This window comes from Poecilia reticulata, chromosome 1 (genome assembly GCF_904066995.2).
Source record: "Poecilia reticulata chromosome 1, P_reticulata-male-v2, whole genome shotgun sequence".
Classification (NCBI taxonomy): Eukaryota; Metazoa; Chordata; class Actinopteri; order Cyprinodontiformes; family Poeciliidae; genus Poecilia; species Poecilia reticulata.
In genome coordinates this window covers 5425026-5449046 of record NC_088830.1, presented here as the reverse complement: position 1 = coordinate 5449046, position 24021 = coordinate 5425026, and the positions used below count along the sequence as shown (strand labels likewise).

General features: G+C 40.0%; 1 protein-coding gene across 3 annotated transcripts; it reads left to right on the top strand.

The window, feature by feature from the left end:
* Nucleotides 1-677: 677 nt before the first annotated feature.
* Nucleotides 678-22821, top strand: LOC103456889 (3',5'-cyclic-AMP phosphodiesterase 4C-like). Of its 3 annotated transcripts, XM_081616726.1 has the most exons (18): nucleotides 678-759; nucleotides 901-996; nucleotides 3205-3936; nucleotides 8399-8533; nucleotides 9696-9823; nucleotides 9913-10095; nucleotides 10191-10230; nucleotides 10342-10412; nucleotides 12381-12543; nucleotides 13689-13782; nucleotides 13901-14058; nucleotides 14783-14881; nucleotides 14987-15151; nucleotides 15289-15388; nucleotides 15480-15634; nucleotides 17304-17426; nucleotides 17543-17725; nucleotides 20842-22821. In XM_081616726.1, the coding sequence occupies exons 3-18, from the start codon at nucleotides 3886-3888 to the stop codon at nucleotides 21616-21618; spliced, it is 2625 nt and encodes an 874-aa protein (XP_081472852.1). In that variant the 5' UTR covers nucleotides 678-759; nucleotides 901-996; nucleotides 3205-3885; the 3' UTR covers nucleotides 21619-22821. The 3 variants fall into 3 exon arrangements, with proteins under 3 accessions (XP_081472852.1, XP_008395063.1, XP_008394990.1); XM_008396841.3 differs by lacking the exon at nucleotides 678-759 and having other exon boundaries at nucleotides 770-996; nucleotides 3205-3927; XM_008396768.3 differs by lacking the exon at nucleotides 678-759 and having other exon boundaries at nucleotides 770-996.
* Nucleotides 22822-24021: the final 1200 nt, after the last annotated feature.

The following is a 24021-nucleotide window of genomic DNA, read 5'->3' as shown; positions in this document are numbered from 1 at the left end:
GATCAGTTTTTTAGTTAAACATCATTAATTGGTATTTATTGTGACAAAGAAGTCACAATTCTTATCATGATAAGAAATTTGTCACGACAAATGATACATAATACAATAAACGCCCACCCCTAATTTACATGCAGAAATGAAGGGCTTGTTATTGGGTAGCTGTGAGCATTTAAGCTTAAATCCTCCTGTTCAGTAATTTCATCTCTCATCTTAAATTCCACATCCACATTTCCTCCAAAATGGTTAAACAAAAGGAAGACTGTGATTGTTGTAAGTTGGTGTTTTAGAGCGACCCACCGCATGTCCTTGAATGGCTTTGAAAGGACACAGAAACAGGACAGAATAGGCTGCTAGGAGACATGGATGCTTATTGTTTTTCTTCTTCTTTTATATATGGGTAGCGTGTCAATAAAAACCTGCTCTTTGTGTGAGTGTGACAGAAGGTGGCTGGTTATTCAGATAGGACGGCTACTGATAAAAAGAAAAACATGTTCTGCCTTTTAAAAGAAAAAGAAAAAAAACAAGGGAAACAGCGGGGTATAACGATGGAGAGAGGAGGAGCGGAGACTGTTGTGTGGGATTAATGGACAACACTGTGCGGGAGGGTGGATGTGGATGGGCTTCTCCATGGAGCCGGTGGTGGTGGGAGGGGGGACGGCTGGGGGAGACCACTGTGGCAGGGGGAGAGTGGAGAGAGATCTGGAGGGAGGGAGGGAGGAGGGAAGCTGGTGAAGCCACGGATATTCATGAGAACGGAGAGTGGGTTTTTTCTCCACCTTACACACACACACACACACACACACACACCGTCTCTCTGTCTCTCTCTCTCCCTCTGTCTTTCTCTCTGTGTGTCTCTCTCTCCCTCTCTTTCTCTCTGGTGATACACTGCAATGTCTGCAGACAGACAGACGGACGAACAGGAGACAGAGACGGAAGGAGACAAGTGAAAGCAAGACAAGGCCCAGCCCTTCTTCCCATTGATCTTCGGCGATCAAGGTGAGTGTTTTTCATCCCATTATTATTATTCCTTCATCCTGCAGCCTGCGCGTGTGTGGGGTTGTATGTGTGCACGTGTGGCTTTCTCACACACACACACACCTCTTGTTGCTGTATGTGTGCAGACATGAAAGCAGGACAGCCCCCCTCATGTATGCACGGTTGATTTTTATTTATTTATTTATTTCTCATTTACGTTTGAGTGTTTGGTAACAGAACAGCAGGTTGGTGGTCGAGATGCATGTTGATGCAGTGCTGCTTGATTTTATAAGCTGCTGGAGAAGGAATTGTGTGCATGCCAGTATGTGCTCGTTTTCCTTGTTGTCTGTCCATATATATGTCACTGTGTCACTATGCATTTGTTGATTTCTCCTCAGACCTGTTATCGCTCTGTGCATCTCCGCTGACTCTGCTGTGAAGGTTCCCCCATTCCTTCCCCAAATCCACCTTTTTTTTTTTTTTTTTTTTTTTTTACTGGGAGGGTGTGTTCTCTGTGACCCCGGTAAAAGTCGTTTCCACCACTATGTGTCTTTTATCGGAAGCACCATGATATGCTGAATCTGTCCCATCCAATGGAATTAGGTCAACGCGGATTGCTCGGAGTAATTATATAACATCAGAGAACTCTGGTGTTGCAGTATCTCCTCAGAATTAGCCACACAGCTCTGACAATCCCACTACAGACTAGATCATTTCCCCAAGTTCACAGTAGCTGCGTTTCCATCGCGCCATTTGACATTTCGAAAATAAATTCGCTTAATGGAAACACGTCGATTAAAAAGAAGAAGAAGAAGAAGAAAAGAAAAAAAACTAGTTTATTTATTTAAAAAATGGCGCTAGGATGAGGTGTTTTATCGGTTGTATAGAAATTGATTTATTTCGCAAAACTGCATTGGAAACACACTTTTCGTACATTATCGACAACCGGATGTTGCTATTGGTATAAACCACGAAGAAGACGACGACAGGAAGTGGTAGGAGTAGGATGGCCCGGCATGTTTTAAGACATTTCTTGAAAAAACATATTCACGTGTTATTTTAACAGAGTGCTTTTAATTTAATAGAAACACAGCAATTGCGAAATTGTGCGGGGTTTTTTTGTTTTTTGTTTTGACAGTAGCAAATATTGACAAATTGGCAAAGTATGTGTTTTAATGATTTATGGCATGAACAAATTTATTCACGTGTGATTTAAATTGTGTTTCTTATTTAAAGGAAATAACTTTGCGTTTTTTTAGACACTAGCAAAGATTGACTACGTTTTTCATACATTTGTAATGGAAATGCAGCTACTTTCACCAAGCAAATAAGTAACTTGCCGCAGCGTTTCTGTAAAATTTAGTGCAGAAATGAAAATGTCCACAGATTATTCTTAACATGACCAACAGCCTAGTAGAAAAATCCTAATATTTTTTCATAATCCCGAGTAGTTGAGGTGAATGCAATTGGACTTTCTTCCTTTTTCGAGTAAGATATTGGGCGAGATAAGAGGTTGAAAGAATAATAAAGTCCAAATTTTGACATAATGAAACAACCAATTTACAAGAACTGACATAGATGTTTCAAAATATAGCATTTGTTCAAGTTAAGTTTATGTAGCATATTTTAGCACCAACGTTGTTAAAAGTGCTTTACATCATAAAAACATAATACAGCAGCAAATTATGCAACAAGCAATAACCATTACATTTTGTCTAAAGCCCTAGTCAAAACATCAGCAGATCTTTTAATGTATTTTGGTACTAAACTGTACAGTAATTTATAAACTAATAGAAGTATTTCAAAATTTATTCTCTGAGCGATAGTGTAATTACTTTAGCACTGGGGGTGTGTGTGTGTGGGGGGGGTGTGCTCTATCTTCCTGGTTTTAGTGAGAACACCAGCAGCAGTGTTTTGGATTTCTGGATCATGAAACTGATACATATGAGAAACTGAAAAAGATCTTGTCAAGAGAAGTTGAAGGAAAACAAAGGACTTCTTGCTGCCTTTCCTTCAAGCACTTTAATTTATCAAAAACACTCTACCAGTAGTCTAAATCTTTGTATGGAGAGAAGCTTTATCTTGTTGTATATTATAGAAAATATTTCACTATATGAAAGCAGAAGAGTAGCTACACTACTGATTAATAAAAACATAAAGATAAAATCAGTTTATTAGCTCTATTTGCATGCTAACTCCTATTTTCTGTTTTGTTTTGCTATTCCTAAGGAGAAGACTCAAGGATGTCTTTCATCAAATCAAATCAGGAGTTTGGAGTTTGATGTCCCAGATGAGGCAGCAAAATCCAGAGAGACTTGCCCAGCCGAGATTGGATCCAAGTGACCGGTCCCATTACAGAAAACCAACCTGAGAGTCGCTACAGACCTGATGCAGAGTTTTTAAAGTTCTCTTGGATTCCGGATGGTTTGGAAAATGACTGGCTGGCAGGATTCATTTACCGTAGCCATCATGTGATCCACTCTTCGAGCTGGATACGTGCCGAGAAGAATTTGAGGAGGCGTCGTCTGGGATTTTTATCTGGATGTTCCACAGGCTCATCTATCGGGATGACAATTGTTTTTAATTCCTTTGCCTCTGATTTTGGCTTTGGGGTAAAAAGCCCACATTTTTTGCACCTTGGAGCCTCTGAGGGGTAGATAGATGCCCCTTTACTGTTTTACAGCAGAAACACGCCTGATTTGATCCATCTAAAGAGTTGGGCTGAGGAGACAGTGCAGGCGCTGCTGTTAGCTGGGCTGACTCAGCTCCAATGGGGGCCGGTTTTGACCCGGTCTGACCCCGGTTCGAGCTTTGCGGTGACCTCTGATCTCTCCGGTCCTGGCTCTCCACCTGCTCTGCTGCCTGGGTTCCGGAACGCTCCGCCCTGGGGCCCAGAACGAGCCAATCAGAATGAAGAAGAGCCGCAGCGTGCTGTCGGTGACTGGAGAAGAGGTGAGACAGGTAACATAAACAATAAGTTTAAGAAAAAAAATTGTTTGGAGAGTCTGGCTGCCAGAGCAGCTGGGTTGTGAATATTTAGCGCTCAAATTGTGTAACTTTTATTTATATTTATTGAAAAGTTATGTGGCAAGAAAAACTACCTTCCTGTATCAGCAAGCTGCACAACAGTGAAGATTCTGTTGTGTATGTAATCAGGAGTCGCATACATTGCCGACCTTCAAATGTTCTTAACTAATGGATAAAAGCAGACCTAGGTTCTTTATAGTGGGAAAATTTATTTATGTACACCGTTTCCATCTGTCCTGGATCTCCATCAGGCCAACAATAGAACAGCAATGCAATGATAAGGATTTCATTAATCAACATTATTTAAAAAAGTATATATTACAACTAGTTATCTCTCTCATTTGCACTGTAAAGTATCAGCTTATGGCTGCAGAGTATTCAACAAGAAAAGAATCATAAATCACTTAAGAAAACAGCTGAGTTCACAGAGTGAGGTGAAATTAGGCTTATCACAGTAACATCATTATAACAGTTTCATTATGTTAAGCTATAAAAAGTATAACTATTTAAGAAAAACCAACAACAAGGAAACAGAGTGGAAGAAATGTGTTGATCTCTTTGCAGTTTTTGCCTCAGGTGGGCTGCCGGTTCCTTCTCCTGCTTGTCCATCTGGTTGTTGTGTCCTTGGGCGAGACGTTTCACCCACGTTTCCCACTTGTTTTGGTCAGAGGGTTCTGTGGCACTGATTATGTAACAGCCTGGCTTTTGTCAGTCTATAGCTGTGGCTATAAAATAGCTACCAGTCTGTGAATGGGTCAATGGCTGAATGTTGTGTAAAGTCCAAGTCAGCACTTTATCTGACTTGATAATGTGCTGTAAAAATACAGGCCGTTTACTTGATGCAAACAAAACCTCTCATTATTATTATCCTGTTTAATTTAAAGGGGCAGTTTGAAGTAAAATCAACTTTTTTGAGCTTTACATCATGTTGTAATGTTGTTCCCTCATCAAAAATATACCTGGAGTGTTGCTTTGATTCTTTCATGCTTGTTTCAGAAATCATTTAATCTCCCATGGCAACCATTCAGCTGTGCAAAACACCTGGTTGGACTTAGCACCTCCTTTGAGGCACAGCTCCTCCTCTGAGCTGTAGTTTCCAAGCTTCAGAGCTTCCGCCTCACTGAGCAGCCGTCCCCCACTCAGTTCCTTCAGACTAGCCAGTAGCAATTAGCAAACACCTGGAAGAACTGCATATCTACTCAATATACAAACAACGTCTTAGTGCATCGCTAGTAAAATTGTTAGTAAAGGAATGATGTGATGACTTCCTGCAGGGGCAGTTTCAGAAAGAGTTGGAGTTGTTAAAGAGGCAGAGGCCCAATTTCAAGGCATCATATTACGAAGTCAAATTTCCTATCGGTCATATTCAATATATAACATTTTATATATAACATTTCTGTAACAACTGAAGGTGACATATTTACTTGATTGTGCTATAAAATGGCACCATGTACCTAAACAAAATCATAATGCTGCCCCTTTAGTCACTCGTTGCAATTGAGAAAGCTACAACGTCATTTTTATTGATGCAGCAGTGTACACCTGTGCATCATTAAGTATAAAAAGCCTTTTAATTTAACAAAAAAAACCCCAGAAATCTTATACAAAAATAATGAAATAAAACGATAACATAAGATTATATATCTACGTTCTAGAATAGCACTGCTCTGTTGGAGAAGCTCTGTTCCTTAAATTCTGGTAAGTTCTCTCTTTTTTTAAAGACTGATTCCTCTTTTTCTGCCAGACCCATTACTTTTTTGGACAATTGTTTGCTCTGCTACTGAATGGTGTGAAGCTAATATTTTTTACATTTGCCTTGTGCCTACAAATACTCACCCATCAGCCATTAATGACTAAAGACCTGTTGTCCTGACATCCCGCATCATTAAGGCCCTGGAGAGACTCCTGTTGGCCCCCCTCCAGTCATGTCAGAACCTCCTGCAGTTTGCTGTGGAGTTGGAGTTGAAGACACCATCATACACCTGCTTCAACAAACCAACTGTCATCCGGACAAAGCAGGCAACACTGTGAGGATCATGTTCTCTGATCTACCTAGTGCATTTAACGCAATTCAGACTTATCTGTTTTGTCAAAAACTCGAGAAGACACAGGTGGAGGCCTCAGCAATTGCCTGGATCCATCACTACCTGATAAACGGACCGCGTTTGCGAGATGTGACGGGTCATGTGTGTTGCCAGGTGTTTAGCAATGCAGGAGTACCACAGGGATCTGTACTCTCACCATTCCTTTTCACTCTGTCTACTCCAGCACAAGTCAGAGCCCTGCCACCCACAGAAATACTCAAATGACTCTGAAGTTGTTAGGTGTCATCAGAGGCTGAGTGCAGAGAGGCATGATGCGGGAACAGTCATCTCATCTAGAATGTGAAGAAAACGGAGATGACAATAGATTTCGAGAGGAACGATTAGATCTAGCATTACTTCCATCATGGGAGAAGAAGTAAAGGTGTTGGAGGAGTATAAATACCTTCGTGTTCACCTGGACAACAGTCTGGTCTTGAGTTGCCAGAATGAAGCTGTCCACATCTGTTGTGGCAACAGCATCAGAGCCTGGAATTTAAAAAGGCTCAATAACCTGAGGAAGAAGGCTGGTTCTGTTCTGGTTGTGTTCTGGTTACTGCTGTGGAACCTCTGGAGATGACGACGCAAAGAAGGATTTTACATAAAACCAGGAAAGTTATAGACAACCATGAGCATCCTCTTCATGATGATGGGGGTTTGTATTCCACAGAGCAGTGATAAACTTTCATGGTAGCCCCTCAAGGTGTGTTGATTGCAAAAAGCATTCATTTTTAATATGTATTTTGTCTGATATGTTTATTTGGCAGAAACTTAAAGTAACGTGAATACTAATAATTTTACAATGTGAAATGTAAAATGATTAGTTATACCCCAAGGATTCAAGTGATTGATTAATGACTTAATCTAAAGTTGACTGATCTTGTCGGTCAACTAACAGTTAATTGATGAACGTCTATTTTCTCATTTTCTTGTATCAAGAGGGTTGACTATCTTTCCGTAAAATAATTAGCTACATTTTTCATGATATGCTGAATTAGACAAACCCCCACCTTACATTAAACATTAATTTAACATTACTTTGTGACACATGTGTTACATAGTATGGAAGATGACTAGGGCCACTGAAAAAAATAAATCTGACTTTTGATCTCATAAGATTAAAATCAGAAAGTTGCTACTAAGGTGAAACTTAAAAATACATAAAGTATATTTTGTATCCCACACAGAATTCATTAATAATTTTTAAAATGTTATGCTTTGTATTTTTTTTCAGTCATAATTTCTGGAGCCCAATAGAGGTTTAATTATATATGACTGCAATTTATTTATCTACACATTTCTCAAATAACCATTTGTATCATATTCTTGCTTAAGAGCTTGTGAAGAAATAAACACTCTCTCTTTGAAGAAACAATTTTTGTGAAGCCTGTTCTAGACTCTGTTAGCAGCTAGCTGTGCTGCAATAATAACTCTGCCTTACACATAAACAAAACAAGAAGTGGAAATTTGGTATCTAGTTGTAAGAGTAATTTTTGTAGATGCTGCTGCTCGGATGAAGTTATTGTTGAAGTTGGTTGCTCTGTCAATCCCTCACCACAAGGGGGAGTACAGTTATTATCCCACACCCTTGTATAAATGAGCTAAATGAGTGTAAATCAGTCTTCTTCTATTCAAAGGTGACTTTAAATCATGCATTATTCAAATGCTCAGTCATTGATTATGCTAATCAGGTGACCGTATGTTTCTGAGTCTGTGTGCGCGCGTGTGGCTGAGAGCATTTATCCACATCTGGGTCTGGACGACATCAAATGCAACACGGCACTGTTGCCTAGCAACTGCTACCATTCCCCCAGTGTTTTGTTGCTACGGTGCTGCAGTGCAGATCAGCCTCTTAGAGCCGAGTCTGTTGAGGGGCTTTCTCTCACACACACACATACATGGCCTCACACATGCACAGTCACACACACGCACACACACCCCCCCACACACACACACACACAGGCACACACACACGCACACACACACACACCCCCCCCCACACACACACACACACGCAGGCACACACACACGCACACACACACACACACACACGCAGGCACACACACACGCACACACACACACACGCACACACACACACACACACACACACACACACACACACACACACACACACACACACACACACACACACACACATATTCATTGCTAATTTATGCATTACCGTTGAAGTTTTACCCACTTTTAGGCAAATCAGTTCATATTTGCAACAAATGAATTTCTCATTGCTTTCAGTTTGTGCTGCACAACGATCTGCCTCGCTTCCCTCCTCACCTCACGTCCCTCTTGTCTCACAGGGGAATGAATTAGACGTAACAGATGCTGTGGAGAAGGCGGAGTCGTCTCGCTACAGTCGATCCTACACGTCCGGGGCCACGCTGGGGGCCGAGCTGCGCAGAGGACGGACCAGAAGACTGTCTCCCAGTCTCCAGGTACAGGAAGACCGGAGCGGTCACATTAACATGCCTGGAGGGCATGGAGCTTAAAGGAACCGTGAAACACTACCGACAGCCAAGCCAGCCCATCCTGTTCACGCTCTGTCAGCTATCATCTTACATTTATTTAGACGCCACGTCGTAAAAGCGTGATGAAATGAAGTGACGTGGGGATCACACAAAGGCACGTTTTAGTACCAACAGGAAAAGTCTGCATGTCAGCAGACCCGCCTTTAGTCGTCCATTGATGATGTTTAAAAGTTAGCAATAATATAGTTGCTCGTTCTGTATTTAATTACATTTGCTGCAAAATCTATTATCAAAAAAGTGCAAAACTGTCATAGCTGCATGCAGTCAATGGATAATGCCTGCAACTCTAAACTCATATTTACCTTGAATACTCTTACACACAAAAATGAGCCAGGAACACTCCATTGAAGTCACAGTCAAAGTTTCTGCGACTTGGGATCTATGTTGAAATAGCTTAGCTTATTTTAACTGTAGCTTCAGCTAAAATAGAGCCAAACCTAAGCTAACGACTTTAGCTCTCTTTTAGCTTGGGCTGGACAATAAATCAATAGCAATATCTATGTGATAGACATTTCAGAAAGTAAATAGATCCAGAACCGCACAGCACTCTGGGAGATGTAGGCAGAGGAAAGACTTTAGCTGCTCAACCTAAGCAAGGTTGGTGGCATCAGCTAACTCACTCTTCGGTCACCTAGCAACAACCTGTTGAGTAACCTGTGCAGCAGCAGTTTCAGGTTTGGCCACCGTGCCTCATATCTGCTCAAAGATTTAAAAACAATAACATGGAGAGAAAACAATGATCACGCCACCAGTTTGGCATTATTTCAAATACCTAAAACAAAAACTAGTCAATAAGTTATCATTATTGACAGTAATTGCTATTGACTGATATGAAACTCTTATATTGTGATACTTTTTTCAGCCAACATCGTCCAGACCTAACTTTCAATAGGTATCAATAGATAATGCAGCAAAAGTTTGAAATTTGGTGGACTGTGTAATTGTTGATTTTAACCCCGCTGTAGTTTCTAGCAAGAATAAAACGTTATATCAGCTTCACTCCAAACCCTCAGAATCTAAACTTTCCCGCCGTCTTTTAGTCACAATGCCTGCATCAATGTCTCATCAGGTACCCTGCTGGCTCCGTCCTCGAGATCGCACCCGTTCCCCCGACATCCTGAGCAATATGTCACGTCCCACAACGCTTCCTCTCCGCATTCCTCCTCGCATTTCCATCACACAAGCGGATACGGACAGGTACCACAAACTTAAACCCCCGGCCCCCAGAAAATGGCTTCACAATCCTTTCTTTCCAAGCTTGATTTGATTTTTTTTTTTTACTTCAGTAACGAAGCAGAGAATGGAGTTTCTCCCGCTCACACTCCTCTGGGCTCCCAGAGTCCAAGCCGCACATTGAACACCTCACTGCCTCAGGGCCAGAGAAGAGAGTCCTTCCTCTACAGATCTGACTCGGACTACGACATGTCCCCCAAGGCCGTCTCCCGTAATTCTTCCCTTGCCAGCGAAGGGTGAGCTTAAGAAACAAACACAGCAGAGATTGTGCCGTGTTCCCATCAGTTCTGTTGTCTTTGTCACTTTTTTCAACTGTTTCTCCTCCTTTTAGGCACACAGCAGAAGACTTCATTGTCACACCTTTTGCTCAAGTGAGTTTGACAAAATATCACTGGTTGTGAAAATCCAACGCTGCAAGACATTTGATTTGCTTTTTTTCTCTTCAGAATACATAATACTGTGATGTTGTCTGATGATTTTAGGTACTGGCCAGTCTGCGATCAGTACGGAGCAACTTTACCATCCTTGCCAATGTCTCCACACCGATAGTCAAGTAAGAACCAAACGTCTCTTAAATTATCAGCTCACACAATAAATCACACAAATACAATTCTAGGAATTAGTCTGAATGAAATATAAATGCTCTGTCTCTCATATAGCACCTCATTATGGTGAATGCAGAGCACGTAAGGATGTATTATAATATTTTCCCTTTTTGTAAAATTGGATTGTGGTTCTGAGCTCTTCTTGTGACTAAACCATACCTTTAAACAGGCAGTATTATGTAAAAGTGACTTTTATGAGCTTTACATCGTATTATGTTATTGTCTCATCAAAAACATACCTGGGGTTTTGCTCAGCTCCTTCAGATTAGCCAGCAGCAATTAGCAAACAGCTGGTGGAACTGAACATCTGCTGAGCTCATTGCACTGAGACATTAGCTATATGTCTCAGTGCAAAGCTGGTAAAAACGTTGTTAAAGGGTTAATAGAGGAGCCATGTTGTGTCAAACTGGCACTATGTGGCTGGAAAATACATAATACTGCCCCTTTAAGGTTAAAAACTGGAGTAAGACTCTTCTGCGGTATTAATAAAAGCAACTGTTGCATGGAGATCATGCAAGCTCCATTTACAAACAAGCAGCTATCGGAACCGGCAACATTTAGTTCTATGGCTGTTTTACTAACCAAAAGCAGACCTAGTCGATAATTTAGGTTGGTATTTGATTTTTTTAAATCTTCCAGTATATTATCATATGTCATCCGTCAGACTAATTAAAATGGAATAATATAAAACTTTCATTCAGCTACAGCTTGATGAGAAATGATGACCATCTAGCAGCAGGTGAACTGGTCCATTTGATATGCGTGAGAAGTCAGGGTTTACATTGGTGAATATTATTACTTCCAAATTGTGCAGGACTTTCTGAAAGTTATGTATTTCTGTCTGTTTTAGGGGTGATCTACTCCGAGTGAGTCATGACACCAAAGGGCCTATCGAGCAAAAGCTTTGAATTATCCTTATGATTCATAGAGATATGACTAATAGGCCTCTTTTGCTGTAGACGTTGATGTTTAACAAAAAGGGACAGAGCGTCTTTCCAAGCCTGTAGAAATACTTCTAGTCTAGAACAATGCCAGCGGCGCTCTGCTATTCTTCATTTAGCCAGCGCAGTGTTCTTTTTATTTGAGTACAAGTAAGGAATTTTACTACAATTTCTTACATGTATATTTTTCATAATTTTTTTCAACATAATTTAAAACTGCAGTATGTAATTTTTTGTAAAGTTTTTTTTTTTTTTACATATTTGTTCAAAATGTCACAATGTCTTGACAGCATAATATAAAACAGATAATCTATGAAAAGATCGCCCTTCTCCTAGAGCTGCTATTGCCGCTTGACGAAAGGTACCACTACCGGTCAAAAACAACCACACAGAGCCAGGAGGAGGATCTTAGCGCTGTCAATCAAACTTGCGTATGCGCTGCTAAATATGTTGATGGCAAAAAAAACAACTTACCGTTTCAGGAAAACTGTTTATCCACCGTTATCGGTCGCCATGCTGACTAGCTTTAGCATTCATGGTGGGCTTCTTTGGGGTCAATCAGCTGTAGAGTATCAGAGAGAAACAGAGAGGTTGTGAACGGCGCATACATGAGCATGATTGACTGCCAATCAGAGCTCCTCCTGGCTCTGATTGGTTGTTTCTGACTGAGTGATGTATTAATTCAGTTAATAGGACCATAGGGAGAAGGCAGCGGAGCTTGATTTTTTTCAAAGATTATCTGCCTGATGTAATGTCAAGTCATAGTGAGAAGTTTAACTTGTAAAAAACATAATATATGTGTATATAAATATATATATATTTTTGCAATACTGAACTAAAACTGATTTTTAATGCTATTCCAACTGGCCAATGCATGTATTGTAATACAGAACTAAAGTAGGTTGGTGAAAATCTGCCAGTAACTGGTCCAGTCTGCAGTCTTCTCTCTGATCAGATTAGCTGCTGTGCTTCCAGGAGGTCTCCGTTAGGTGGAGTGTGTGTCAGCCCCAGGGGGACACTTTCGGACCAGCAGTACCAGCAGCTGGCCCTGGACACACTGGAGGAGCTGGACTGGTGTTTGGACCAGCTAGAGACCATCCAGACACACCGCTCCGTCAGCGAAATGGCTTCCAACAAGGTAGGGAAACTTCTCTAACCCAGTAGGTCCGACTACACATCCACAGGATGACTTCTACTGTCAATGTAGGGTCTATGTTTGGAATCAAAGTATTGAGAGCTTAATGAAATGGTGTGTGGAAACAAGGTTTCCTACTATCCTGACTCAGGGTGTATTCACTCCAGCCATGTTGAGTTTGTTTTAATCCGTCTCTATTTGTCTGCCTAGGAAGTCGGGTTTGTTTGAGGAGGTGCAATCAAACGCTGATCAAAAACATGAACTCCGGTCCACCTACAAACCTAGGTCACGGTTTGGCTGAAGTGAACTTTAGTATGGTTCAAATGCACATGTGGATGCAAGTGGACCGGAGACTGCTCCTAAAGCCGGAAGTAAACTATATTGTTCATTGCAATCTGGGAAACTACAACCTAAACAAACGTGTGAGTCTATTGCTAGCAGGAGAAATGGCTCATGGTCTTTTACCAGCAACAACCACTAAAATGTGACACTACTCCGTTTTAGATAACATTGTCCAAAGAAGAAAGTCGTGTTCATGTCTTCTTCTGAGGTTTTTTATAGCTTCCTTCGGTAGTTCTTGGTGCAGCGCCACCACAGGCAAAGAGGTGAAAAGGTTTTTCGCTGCACTGTTGAAAACCGCAGCAGCTGAAAATGTAGTTAAAGTCGCAACTTTATTCCCTAATCGAACTGAGTCTACTGGAGAAACAGGTATGACAACACAAGTGGTCAAAGCGTTCTTTCAGAAGGAAATTCCAGCAAATTACTGTGAGAAACGTCTGGAAGGAAGCAGAGATTTTGACCCAAATCATACAGGAAATGTAAAGAAAAAAAGAAACTTGTGCTTCTTGTGTAGGTTTGATCAAGCTGACAAAAATTGGTAAGGTTTTGTCTGTATAGTCTATGTAAATATTTGGTTTTACTGTCGTAAAGCCTTTGGTATATGTATTTTTTAAATGTAGCGAATACACAACAAACATTATTGCACAACCCATATCTGCTACCTTGATAGCTTTTATTTTATATTGCCCAATTCTCACTTTGCTCCATAAAAATAAAAAAAAAATGACATACATTTTATAAGATATAATGTTAAAATTACCATTTTGACCAAAACTGCGCTTTGTTCTGCTCTTATTCTTCTGCTACAGTTTAAGAGGATGCTGAACAGGGAACTGTCTCACTTGTCAGAGATGAGTCGCTCTGGGAACCAGGTGTCAGAATACATCTCCAGCACTTTTCTGGGTGAGCCGGGTCAGAATTACAAATGTCTGTCGTCATGTTTACAACTGTTTGTAAATAAAGAAACTACATTGTTGCTGTGCTTTAACTTACAAATCCGTTTTTTTTTGTCCCCATGTAGACAAGCAGAACGAGGTGGAAATCCCGTCTCCGACGCTCAAAGACAAACCAATGAGTCACATCAGCGGAGTGAGGAAACTGTCCCACAGCTCCAGCCTCTCCAGCGCCTCCATGCCTCGCTTTGGGGTCAACACGGACCACGAGGACGAGCTCGCCAAGGTGCCGTTCGTTGTAATATGTAAAGAAACATCAGCCTTTAGTATGTTTTTTTACTTATTTGGTATAAATGCTGCCTCATAAATGGGGTGGAATTTTTTTATCCTATAAAATATGACTTTATTACCAGATAATATAATTTTTCATCACAATCCCCTCTTTTGATTAGTAGAAAATATGTTATATTTTATATTAATCGTGTGATTAATTTTTTTCTCACAGTTCTTAGGGTTTTTTGCAGCAGTGTCCTCCACTTTTCCATTTCTTGGCAGCTTGATGACCAAAGCAGCTTGTTGAATTTGACTGGCAACCAGTCAGAAAATAACATTTAAATCAGTTATTTTAATTCTTGTAAAAAAAAAAAATATATATATATATATATATATATATATATATATATATATATATATATATATATATATATATATATATATATATATATGATGAAATGCTTAAAATAAACAAAATTGAGATGAATTTTTTTCTCATCTTCCCTCCAAATTCCTGAGGCCCTCTCAGCGCCCCCTTTAAAAATCCCCACTTTAAGAGACACTGGTCTGGATCACTTTATTGCACAGACGTCATAGGATTCAAGTTCACACATATCTGGTCTGAAAAACCAGAACTTCTAAAACCGTCTGTGGTGACGCTACATTTTTTATTTTATTCTGAGTTTTAAGTCCAGATGATGAAATCATTTTTTGTACCTTTGTCATGTTTCGAACAGGAACTGGAGGATCTAAACAAGTGGAGTTTTAACATATTCAAAGTAGCAGAGTTCTCCAACAACAGGCCGCTCAGCTGCATCATGTACGCCATCTTTCAGGTAAAAAGCAACAAAATCTCCTAAATTTTTTCTTGTGATTTTTAAAACATAGTTTTTTTTATTTTATTTTCGAGTCTCTATCTCCTTCTTTGCTTACCTCTCCAGGAACGTGAGCTCCTGAAGACATTTCGAATCCCCGTTGACACTTTTGTCACTTACGTGATGACCCTAGAGGACCATTACCATGGAAACGTAGCTTACCACAACAGCCTCCATGCTGCAGATGTCACCCAGTCCACACATGTGCTCCTCTCCACGCCTGCTCTAGATGTAGGTTCATCGGCCCAAACCGATTTGAAATTTACTCAGTTTATTAACTTTTTTTTGTTGTTGTTTAAATTGGCGTATTTCCATTAAGTGAAATGAAAACGCAGCTTCTGTTGTCTTCTCTTCCTTTATCCCACCAGGCGGTCTTCACCGACCTGGAGATCCTCGCCGCTCTGTTTGCTGCAGCTATCCACGACGTAGACCACCCCGGAGTTTCCAACCAGTTCCTCATCAACACCAGTGAGCGCACCGCAGCACGTGCGTCAATAAGTGCCTCATATTTTGTTGGCATTCACGTCCCCCTCCTCCTCCTCCTCCTCTTCTGAATCAGACTCAGAGTTGGCGCTGATGTACAACGACGAGTCGGTCCTGGAGAACCACCACCTGGCTGTGGGCTTCAAGCTCCTGCATCAGGAGAACTGCGACATTTTCCAGAACCTCACCAAGAGGCAGCGGCAGAGCCTGCGCAAACTCGTCATTGATATGGTCAGGGCTTCGGCAAAAACCACACCCAACACGCACACAGCAACACAAACACTGTCTCTGTCTTTCCTTACTGCTGCAGGAATCCAACTTGTCTTTGGTTGCTTTCGGGTTACATGTGTTGGTTTTCTGTGTTTAAGTTTCACGCTGCTCTATGTCACCTACGTGGGAGATGAACTCTTTAGTGATGCCACTTTGTATAAATTAGATTGTGTGAAGTATATATAAACAAGCCTGTCCCAGTAAGCAATTAATCATCTAATCGCATGGTAAATTGAAATGAGCTTGATTAATCATCCATTTGGATGATTAATATTTTTTGAAGGGCAATATTACTTACAGAGACTTCTTAATCCACTTTAATTCTGGTTTTGGTTGTGTGTGGTTTTTATTTCCATTTCATTTATTATTTTTGGTTGTCAGATTTTATTTTGGATGTTTAAAATGTTTTCCAGTTCCAGTGTGGAGTGTCTTGGGAAAAATTAAAGTTTATTGATCTTTGAGACGGCGAACTTGCATTAATATACCGTTATCAAAATATTGCTTGAAAAAGGTCTTAAAACAATTATCATTTATTGCAATAATTTTGAGGACAATTTATCGTCCAGCAAAGTTAGTTATTGTGACAAACCTAACAATACATTGATTCTACATTTAATTTGCTTAAAGCTACATTATGTATCTTTCATATATATATATATATATATTAAAACATAATTTCAACAAACATGTAAAAAACTATTTTGTTATTATATGATAGATAATCTGTGAAAAAATGGATCTGCTGTCATCTGAACAAATACACTGCGCTGTCAGAAACAACCAAGCAGAGCCAGGAGGAGGGTCTTAGCGCCGTCAGTCACTGTCGCATATGCGCTGCTCACATCCTTCCGCTTGCTCTCTGCTACACTAAACCTGGTTCACTACAACATAGCCTGCCACAAATGCTAAAGCTAGTTAGTATGGCCACCAATGACAGTGGATAAACAGTTTTCTTGGAACGGTAAGTTGTTTCTTCTCCTTTAGCACATTTAGCAGCGTGTACACATAGTTGATTGACAGCGCTAAGTCCTTCCTTCTGCCTATGACTGGTTGGTTTTGACTTTGACCAGGGACTACAATAGCAGCTCAGGGAGGAGGTGGAGGAGCTTGTTCTTTTCAAAGATTATCTGTCTCATATTACACATGGTGACGGTTCTAAAAAATATAGATATATATATAAAAAATATATATATATTTTAAAAGTTACATACTTTAGCTTCAAAAGGTTTAAAGTTATAATAAAATATTTTTTGGGCATGAATTTAAATCTGAGTTAAGTTAATAATTCTGTAATAAATATAGATTTGTGGAGGCCTTTTAGACAAAAAAGAAAAAAGTTTATTTAATAACTTACATTCTTGTGAATTTCAGTTATCTGAAGTTTAGGAGATTACATATTTTTCATTCAAATTATTTCCAACTAATTCCAATAATTAGGAGCATTTTTTTAAAAAGGAAGATTATTGACAGCATTGGACTACTGACTGTAATCTTAATTAGTACTAATTGGACATTTTTAATCCTTTATGTCCTAAACAGCGACTCTTGATGAACAAGGGATACAATAGGAAGTCAAACACAAATAACCAAAACATGAAAAGAAAAGTAAGATGTAACTGTCGGTGTGCAGGTGTTGGCCACAGACATGTCTAAACACATGACTCTGCTGGCTGATCTGAAGACCATGGTGGAAACCAAGAAGGTGACGAGTTCAGGTGTTTTGCTGCTAGATCACTACACAGAGAGGATACAGGTAAGGTGGCATGAAAATGTTCTTTTTGCCCATTTTGATGCCTGAAATGCCTTTAACCTATGTCTGTATCAGTCCTTGAAGTACCTTCAATGTTTTTTTTTTTTTTTGTCTTGCAGGTGCTGAAGAACATGGTCCACTGTGCCGACCTGAGCAACCCAACAAAACTGCTACCGTTATACAGGCAGTGGACGGAGAGGATTATGGAGGAGTTCTTCCGACAGGGCGACAAAGAACGAGAGAGGGGGATAGAAATCAGCGCAATGTGCGACAAACACACTGCCTCTGTGGAGAAGAGTCAGGTAAAACTTCACCTGGGTAACACTAGCGCTAACAATGTAAGATCAGCTCACTCGGAAAATTCTCCTTCAGTCTCTTCTGGGCTTAACAGAAGAAATAATCTGAAATCCTTTAGTTGGTGGTGAGATTATTCATGTGAGCATCTTAGAATTTTAATCTGAGTGTGGATATCGATAATTATTGATCAGTTTTTTTATCTTAAATATCTGAAATGCAGCCAAGCTGGTGGCGTGAGGCAAAACATGAACAATTCAACAGGTTGTTGCTAGGTAACCATAGAGTGAGGTAGTTGATGCCACCAATCTTGCTTAGCTTGCCAGAAGATGTAGAGCAGCTACAGTCTTTCCTCTGCCTACATCTCCCAGAATGCTTCAGTGAATATTCTATGAATTGAATATTGAATATTCTATCAGATGCATTATGTATTGATATTGACAATTGCAGACACACTCTTCCACCACATGTGACCTATCATAGTTTCATTAGTTGCCATTCGGGCCGTTTCCTCTCAGTTTGAACTTCTTCTCTGGAATGTGTTGCCAGATTTGTCTAATGTGAAGGCTTCTGATTCCAGCACTTTTTGCGCATTAAGATTTGCTTGAATCTTGCTGCTTTGTACCAGTAGGAGGCAGCAGCTCTCCTCTCACATCTTACAGAAACATCAGACATGCCGCGTTTTCTTTAGCAACATGCTAAAGAGAACAACATGCTAACAGCACCATCTTCTTTGATCAGTGTCGCCATGTTGGTCATTGTGGAGAATCACGTTGCTTTTTTTATTTAAAGCAGCCAATAGTTTGTGCAACTTTCCTGCAACTTAAACTTGTTTCTGCTTTTTATGTAATAACTACATAGTTCAATTTGTTTCAGTGGGATTTTCTGTGCTAGATCAAAGCAGTGTCAAGTATAAGATTTACAAATGTAAATTCTTTAGAAACATGGGGTGTCTTTGCATTTGGCCCTATTGACTCTGTGTTTATGTGAATGTTTATATCTTTTATATAAACGTTCTGTACCTGTGCATGGTCATAGTCCATGTCTGTATTCTTTGCTGCCATTTGACTTCAGAACATAAACTTAAATAATTTTGAAGGAACTCAGGATGTGATATTATGCTTAGAAAACTCTTAAAAGGGGGAATAATATTCTGAGCATCAGTCCCTCATCAAACACACAGCCAGATGGTAACAGTTTCTCAATTATTCTATAAAAATGTTCTATGCCCCTGGAAAATACATGACAACCCAGAGTTTACTCTGGACTCGGCTTATAGATTTATAGTCACATATTTCCATGTACATACTTGTTCATATTTCAATTTATTTAATTACATTTATATTTAGGTCATATTTAAATTAGTTGTAATGTCACACTCGATATGATGTGTTAAACATCATATATTTATATTGTTATATTTATTTGTTAATATTTAGCACTGGATGGGAGTAGCTTGTCAGTAAATAAGCAATTTCCCCTTGGGGAGCAATAAAGTACATTCTGATTTTTGATTCTAAAGTAGAGAAACAGGGTAACACTTGATTTTACACTTAAGGCTTGATTTACTACGAGGTTTCACACTCACTCTGCGAGTTCATCAACACTGGGACTGTTGATCGGCTTGACTGTTTGCAGGTGTGTGGAAAAAACACCTGCCCATCTCCACCCTCTAGTAAAGCCAGCCTTAGTCCTATTACGCCCTCTGGTGGAAATCTGAAAGTTAGGAAGAAACCTCCACACAACACAAACATCCCAGATTCCTAACACATACATGTAAAAGACTTCAATGGTTTTGATCAAAACATTTCACTGTTTTAGAATGGACCTGTCAGAAATTCTAGCCAGGCAGTATTTGCACAAAAGTCCTGACACAACTGTCCGCATGTCAGGGGAGGAAGTATTAGCATTAACAAAAGTTCCCACAAGGATCCTGTTTTTAGCAAAATTCATATGCATAATTTAACATCCTTTGGGTGCATTTAATCATTTACTGTGAAACATTTTGACCTTCTTAATATAAGTCAAAGCTTTTCAAGCATAAGAGGACTCTGGAAAGAGACTTCAATTCTACCAATTGGCTAAATTTAGCTTAAATGTCTGCTGGCTTTGGTATCAAAACTTTATCTGGACTTTCAGAGACAAACATAAACATTTAACCTCGCTTTTCTAATCATATTGCAATAATGTTGTGCTATGGCCTTGTGTGTCTTATAGGCAGCGTTCTACATTCATTTCCTGAATGTGGAACTTGCACAATGAGGTGACAATCCTTTCCCTCCTCTAGCCAAGCGACTGACGAAATTCATACTCGTAGATGTAGAAACGTGGGCTATCGATACAACACAAGGAAGTTGAAAAATGTTCAACTTCCGTTGCTAATGCATCCCATGTGTTGTGTTCACCTCGAAATGCTACCTGTGTGTTGAGTTCATAAAAGGTTCAGCTTTCTACCTGTAGTAGTTGATCCCTGTGGGTTCACAACTGTGAACCCAACACGCATAAGGAACGTTCCTGCGTTGGCAGCGCATAAGGCCTCAAGCCTCAGGCCTCATATGTGTGAACATTTCACTACTTTGACGTGTATACAACGTGCAAACAAAGCGAAAGTAAGTGGTGTTTACACAACCATTAGGCTTATGCAGACATCATTAATGTGTAAACAATGTGCAAAATATGTGTCAATGGCACATATTTCATGCTTTGTTTATGAGCTGCCAACATGCCCTTCACACGTTTACCCGTTGATAACGGTTGACATTCTGATTCCTATCGGATGGATATACATCGTGTACTTTACGTGTTGTTTGCGTGTTGCATACACATCAGAGTAACGTGAAATGTTCACACCAATATGACGCTGGCGGCGTTCCATATGTGTGCAAACGTCTATGTTCACCAGCTTGAAAATTCACATGCACAAATTTTGTCGGTCTTTTGGCTGGAGGAGGGCAAGCAACTGTCTCCTCATTGCTCAAGATCCACAGGACATGAATAGAGAGGGAGCGACATCGCATGCATTGTGCCTTGTCAGCAAAATGCTAACAATTTTTTTAATCAATGTGAACTCTACACACAGAAATAAAGATGTACTCTTTTTCCCTTGCTGTTCTCTCCTTTCAAGGTTGGCTTCATTGACTACATTGTTCACCCTCTATGGGAGACTTGGGCCGACCTGGTGCACCCGGACGCCCAGGAAATCCTGGACACCTTAGAGGAGAACAGGGACTGGTACCTCAACACCATGCCCCAGTCGCCTTCGCCTCCCCCTGACAGACACCTCCAGCATGACCGCTTTCAGTTCGAACTCACACTCGAGGAGCTGGAGCACAACAATCACAACAACATGTACCGAAGGAGCGACAGGGACAGCCAGAAAGCCACGTGTGATGACAGTGACATGGAGAGAACGCAAGAAGACACTGAAGAGGAGGATCAGAAGCAGGCTGATGCTGACGAAGAGGATGAGGAGAACCACAATGGTGAACAGAACGGAATACAGGAGGAAAAGGAGGAACGCACTGATGGAAATGAAGGGGAGGAAGCCGAAGAGGAGCTAGAAGAAGTTCAAGAGGAGCAAGGAGGGGAAGAAGTCAACGGTGAACAAGATGAAGAAATAAAAGAAGAGGATGAGAAAGACGAGGATGCTGAGGAAGAGGTGACCAAGGATGAGGTTGAAGTTGAGGAAGCCGAAGTAGACGAAAACCAAGACAAGGAAGAGAATGCAGAAGTAGAGGAGGAGACAGAGGAGAATGAAGCTGAAGGCAGCACAGAAGACGGTAAAGAGGACAGGACAGAAATGGACAGTAAAGACGAGGAGGCAGAGGACAATGCAGAAGAGGAAGAAGAAGCACCTCAGGAGGGTGAGGAAGATGATGAACAAAAGGAAGAGGAGAGTTAGCTGAAGAAAGTATCAATGAGGAAAACTGCCAAAGGGGGGATAATCAGGAAAAAGAGCCGAAACGTGTCCGTCTTTCCAGAGAACGCGCTCTAACCGCTTTACTTTCTGAAAGTCAGATTGGACTTTTCTTTAGAGCAATACTTTGCACCAATGGTGAAGCATCAGAGACGAGGAAACTCTTTGGATTTTTCTAAACAGCCTAGTCATTGCAGGAAGTGGATCATCAGGTAGTGACAGAAACTGGGGTCTTCCAATCCTGTCGGTGCATCTATCACTGCCGTTTGGGATAAATGGGGACATATTAATAACAAGACTGAGGGTTAGGGGTTCGGGGAAGATTTAATCAACGGTTTTGTAGCTCCTGGGAATAAATTAAAGGAAAAAAATATATGCTGAAATAATGTACATGCAAATAAGTGTGTGCCTGTTTTTCGGTTGTTATAGACTGTCACGCGTTGTTTCTTGGTCACCGTCTAATGTCTTATTGATGAGGACCATAACACACACACACACACATGGACCATAATAACTCAAAAGCAAACTTAAAATTACAACGCCATATTAGGGCCATTGTAGATCTAAAAAAAAGGAGTACCTACAATAACCCTAATACGCCGTTGTGTAAAATAAATTCAGAAAAGAGATTTAAAAAACGCCACCAGGAAGGTGTAACTTGCCATTTTTTATTGAATACGAACCTGTTTTTCAACCTGTGAGCAGATTGTTTCACACACAGAATCAGCCAGAGCTCCTCACTTCTAGCAACGAAACTGGTTTTCTGACCCCAGACTGTTTCTCGTCACAGTGGAAAACCTACGAGGCTGGTGTGTTGTATGTCGTCGATGTTCAGTCGTGTGGAGATTACAAATAAATAATCGCACCGAGTGTTTATGCCATTGTGACATTGTCACCTGAGTTGTGCCAAAACGTCCCACAACCAGCACTGAGCAACACAGCCTCCGAAGAGGGCGGCTATGATCACAAAGCAATGAATCCGTGGGACCAGGCCAACAGGTGTGATGGTCTTCCACAAATGTATGTTTTTGTTTTTTGTAAAAAAAAAAAAAAAAAAAAAAAAGAAAGAAAGAAAGAAAAAGACAAAAAATTTATTTGGCACTTTATCAAACACCCTTGTTGCATATATGTACATAATAAACATGTATTTTAATCTGCTGATGTCATATATTAAATATGATTAACTCATTTGCTGGTTTAGCGTCTTGTTCATTGAAGAGTATTTTTACCGCTTTGACTTTTACACATTTTTGTCACATTGAAACCAGAAACTTCAATGTATTTTATTGCAATTTTATGATAGGCCTAGAAGCACATAGAAGAGGAAAGGGAGGAAAATAAAATGATGGAGCTGTTTAGTTTGATTTTTTTTTAAAAGAAAATCTGAAAAAGGGGAGTGCATTTGTGTACTCTGATACCCCTAAACAAAAATTACAGCACAACCAATTGATCACGTAATTAATAAATGAGTCCTCATTTGTCCATAAAAACTATAAAACCATTTCCATAAAAACCCAGCTTTTGTGGGAAAGCCTCATAGATTTGTTAGACAAACAGCATCACGAAAAAAGTTCAGGAGATGGTTAACGGTAAGTTAGATTATAAAATTATATCAAAAACTTTGGATATAAGTGGAAAGCAGTTTAAAATTTTTGGGGGTACTATGACAAAAAAAGAAAATAAATAAATAAATTTTTATATATATATATATATATATATATATATATATATATATATATATATATATATATACACACACACACACGCACACACACACACACACACACACCTACTAAGACATGCTACTTTGTGTTACCGACATCGTGGAGATTTCTACACACGTCTACATCTTGAAACAGCACAGTCTGACCCAAACTCTTGCCCGAGTTGTTCTTGAAATCTGCCTTTGAAATACAATCATGAAGCCTTTTTATCCCCAAGACTCCTGAATGACACAAGACAAGAACTTCTGGGTTCTGGACCTCAATAAAATGATGTATAAGTGCAGGTCTGGATCGCTCTTCTGCTTTTGCTTCTTATGTTTGGTAAAATAGTCACAGCTTTAAATTGTCTGCGAAAATTAATAAAAATAAATATAATAAGTCACAGACTGTTCCTAGCACTGTGCAATAATTAATATATGAATAATCCTAATGAATTAATAGTAATTAAAAATAATAGTGGATAAAAGGCAGCAGGGAGAACGAACAGTGAAGGCAGACAATGAGCATGTCTTCACTGCAGACAGCGACTGCAGTGAAGACATGTCCAACAACGGTTTCATTTACATTTACGAGAAGAATTGATCAGACACCAGAGGACAAAAAGTAAAAAGATTTGACAGGTTTCCTGTTTGCAGGTTTCTCTCTGGGCACTCCGGCTTCCTGC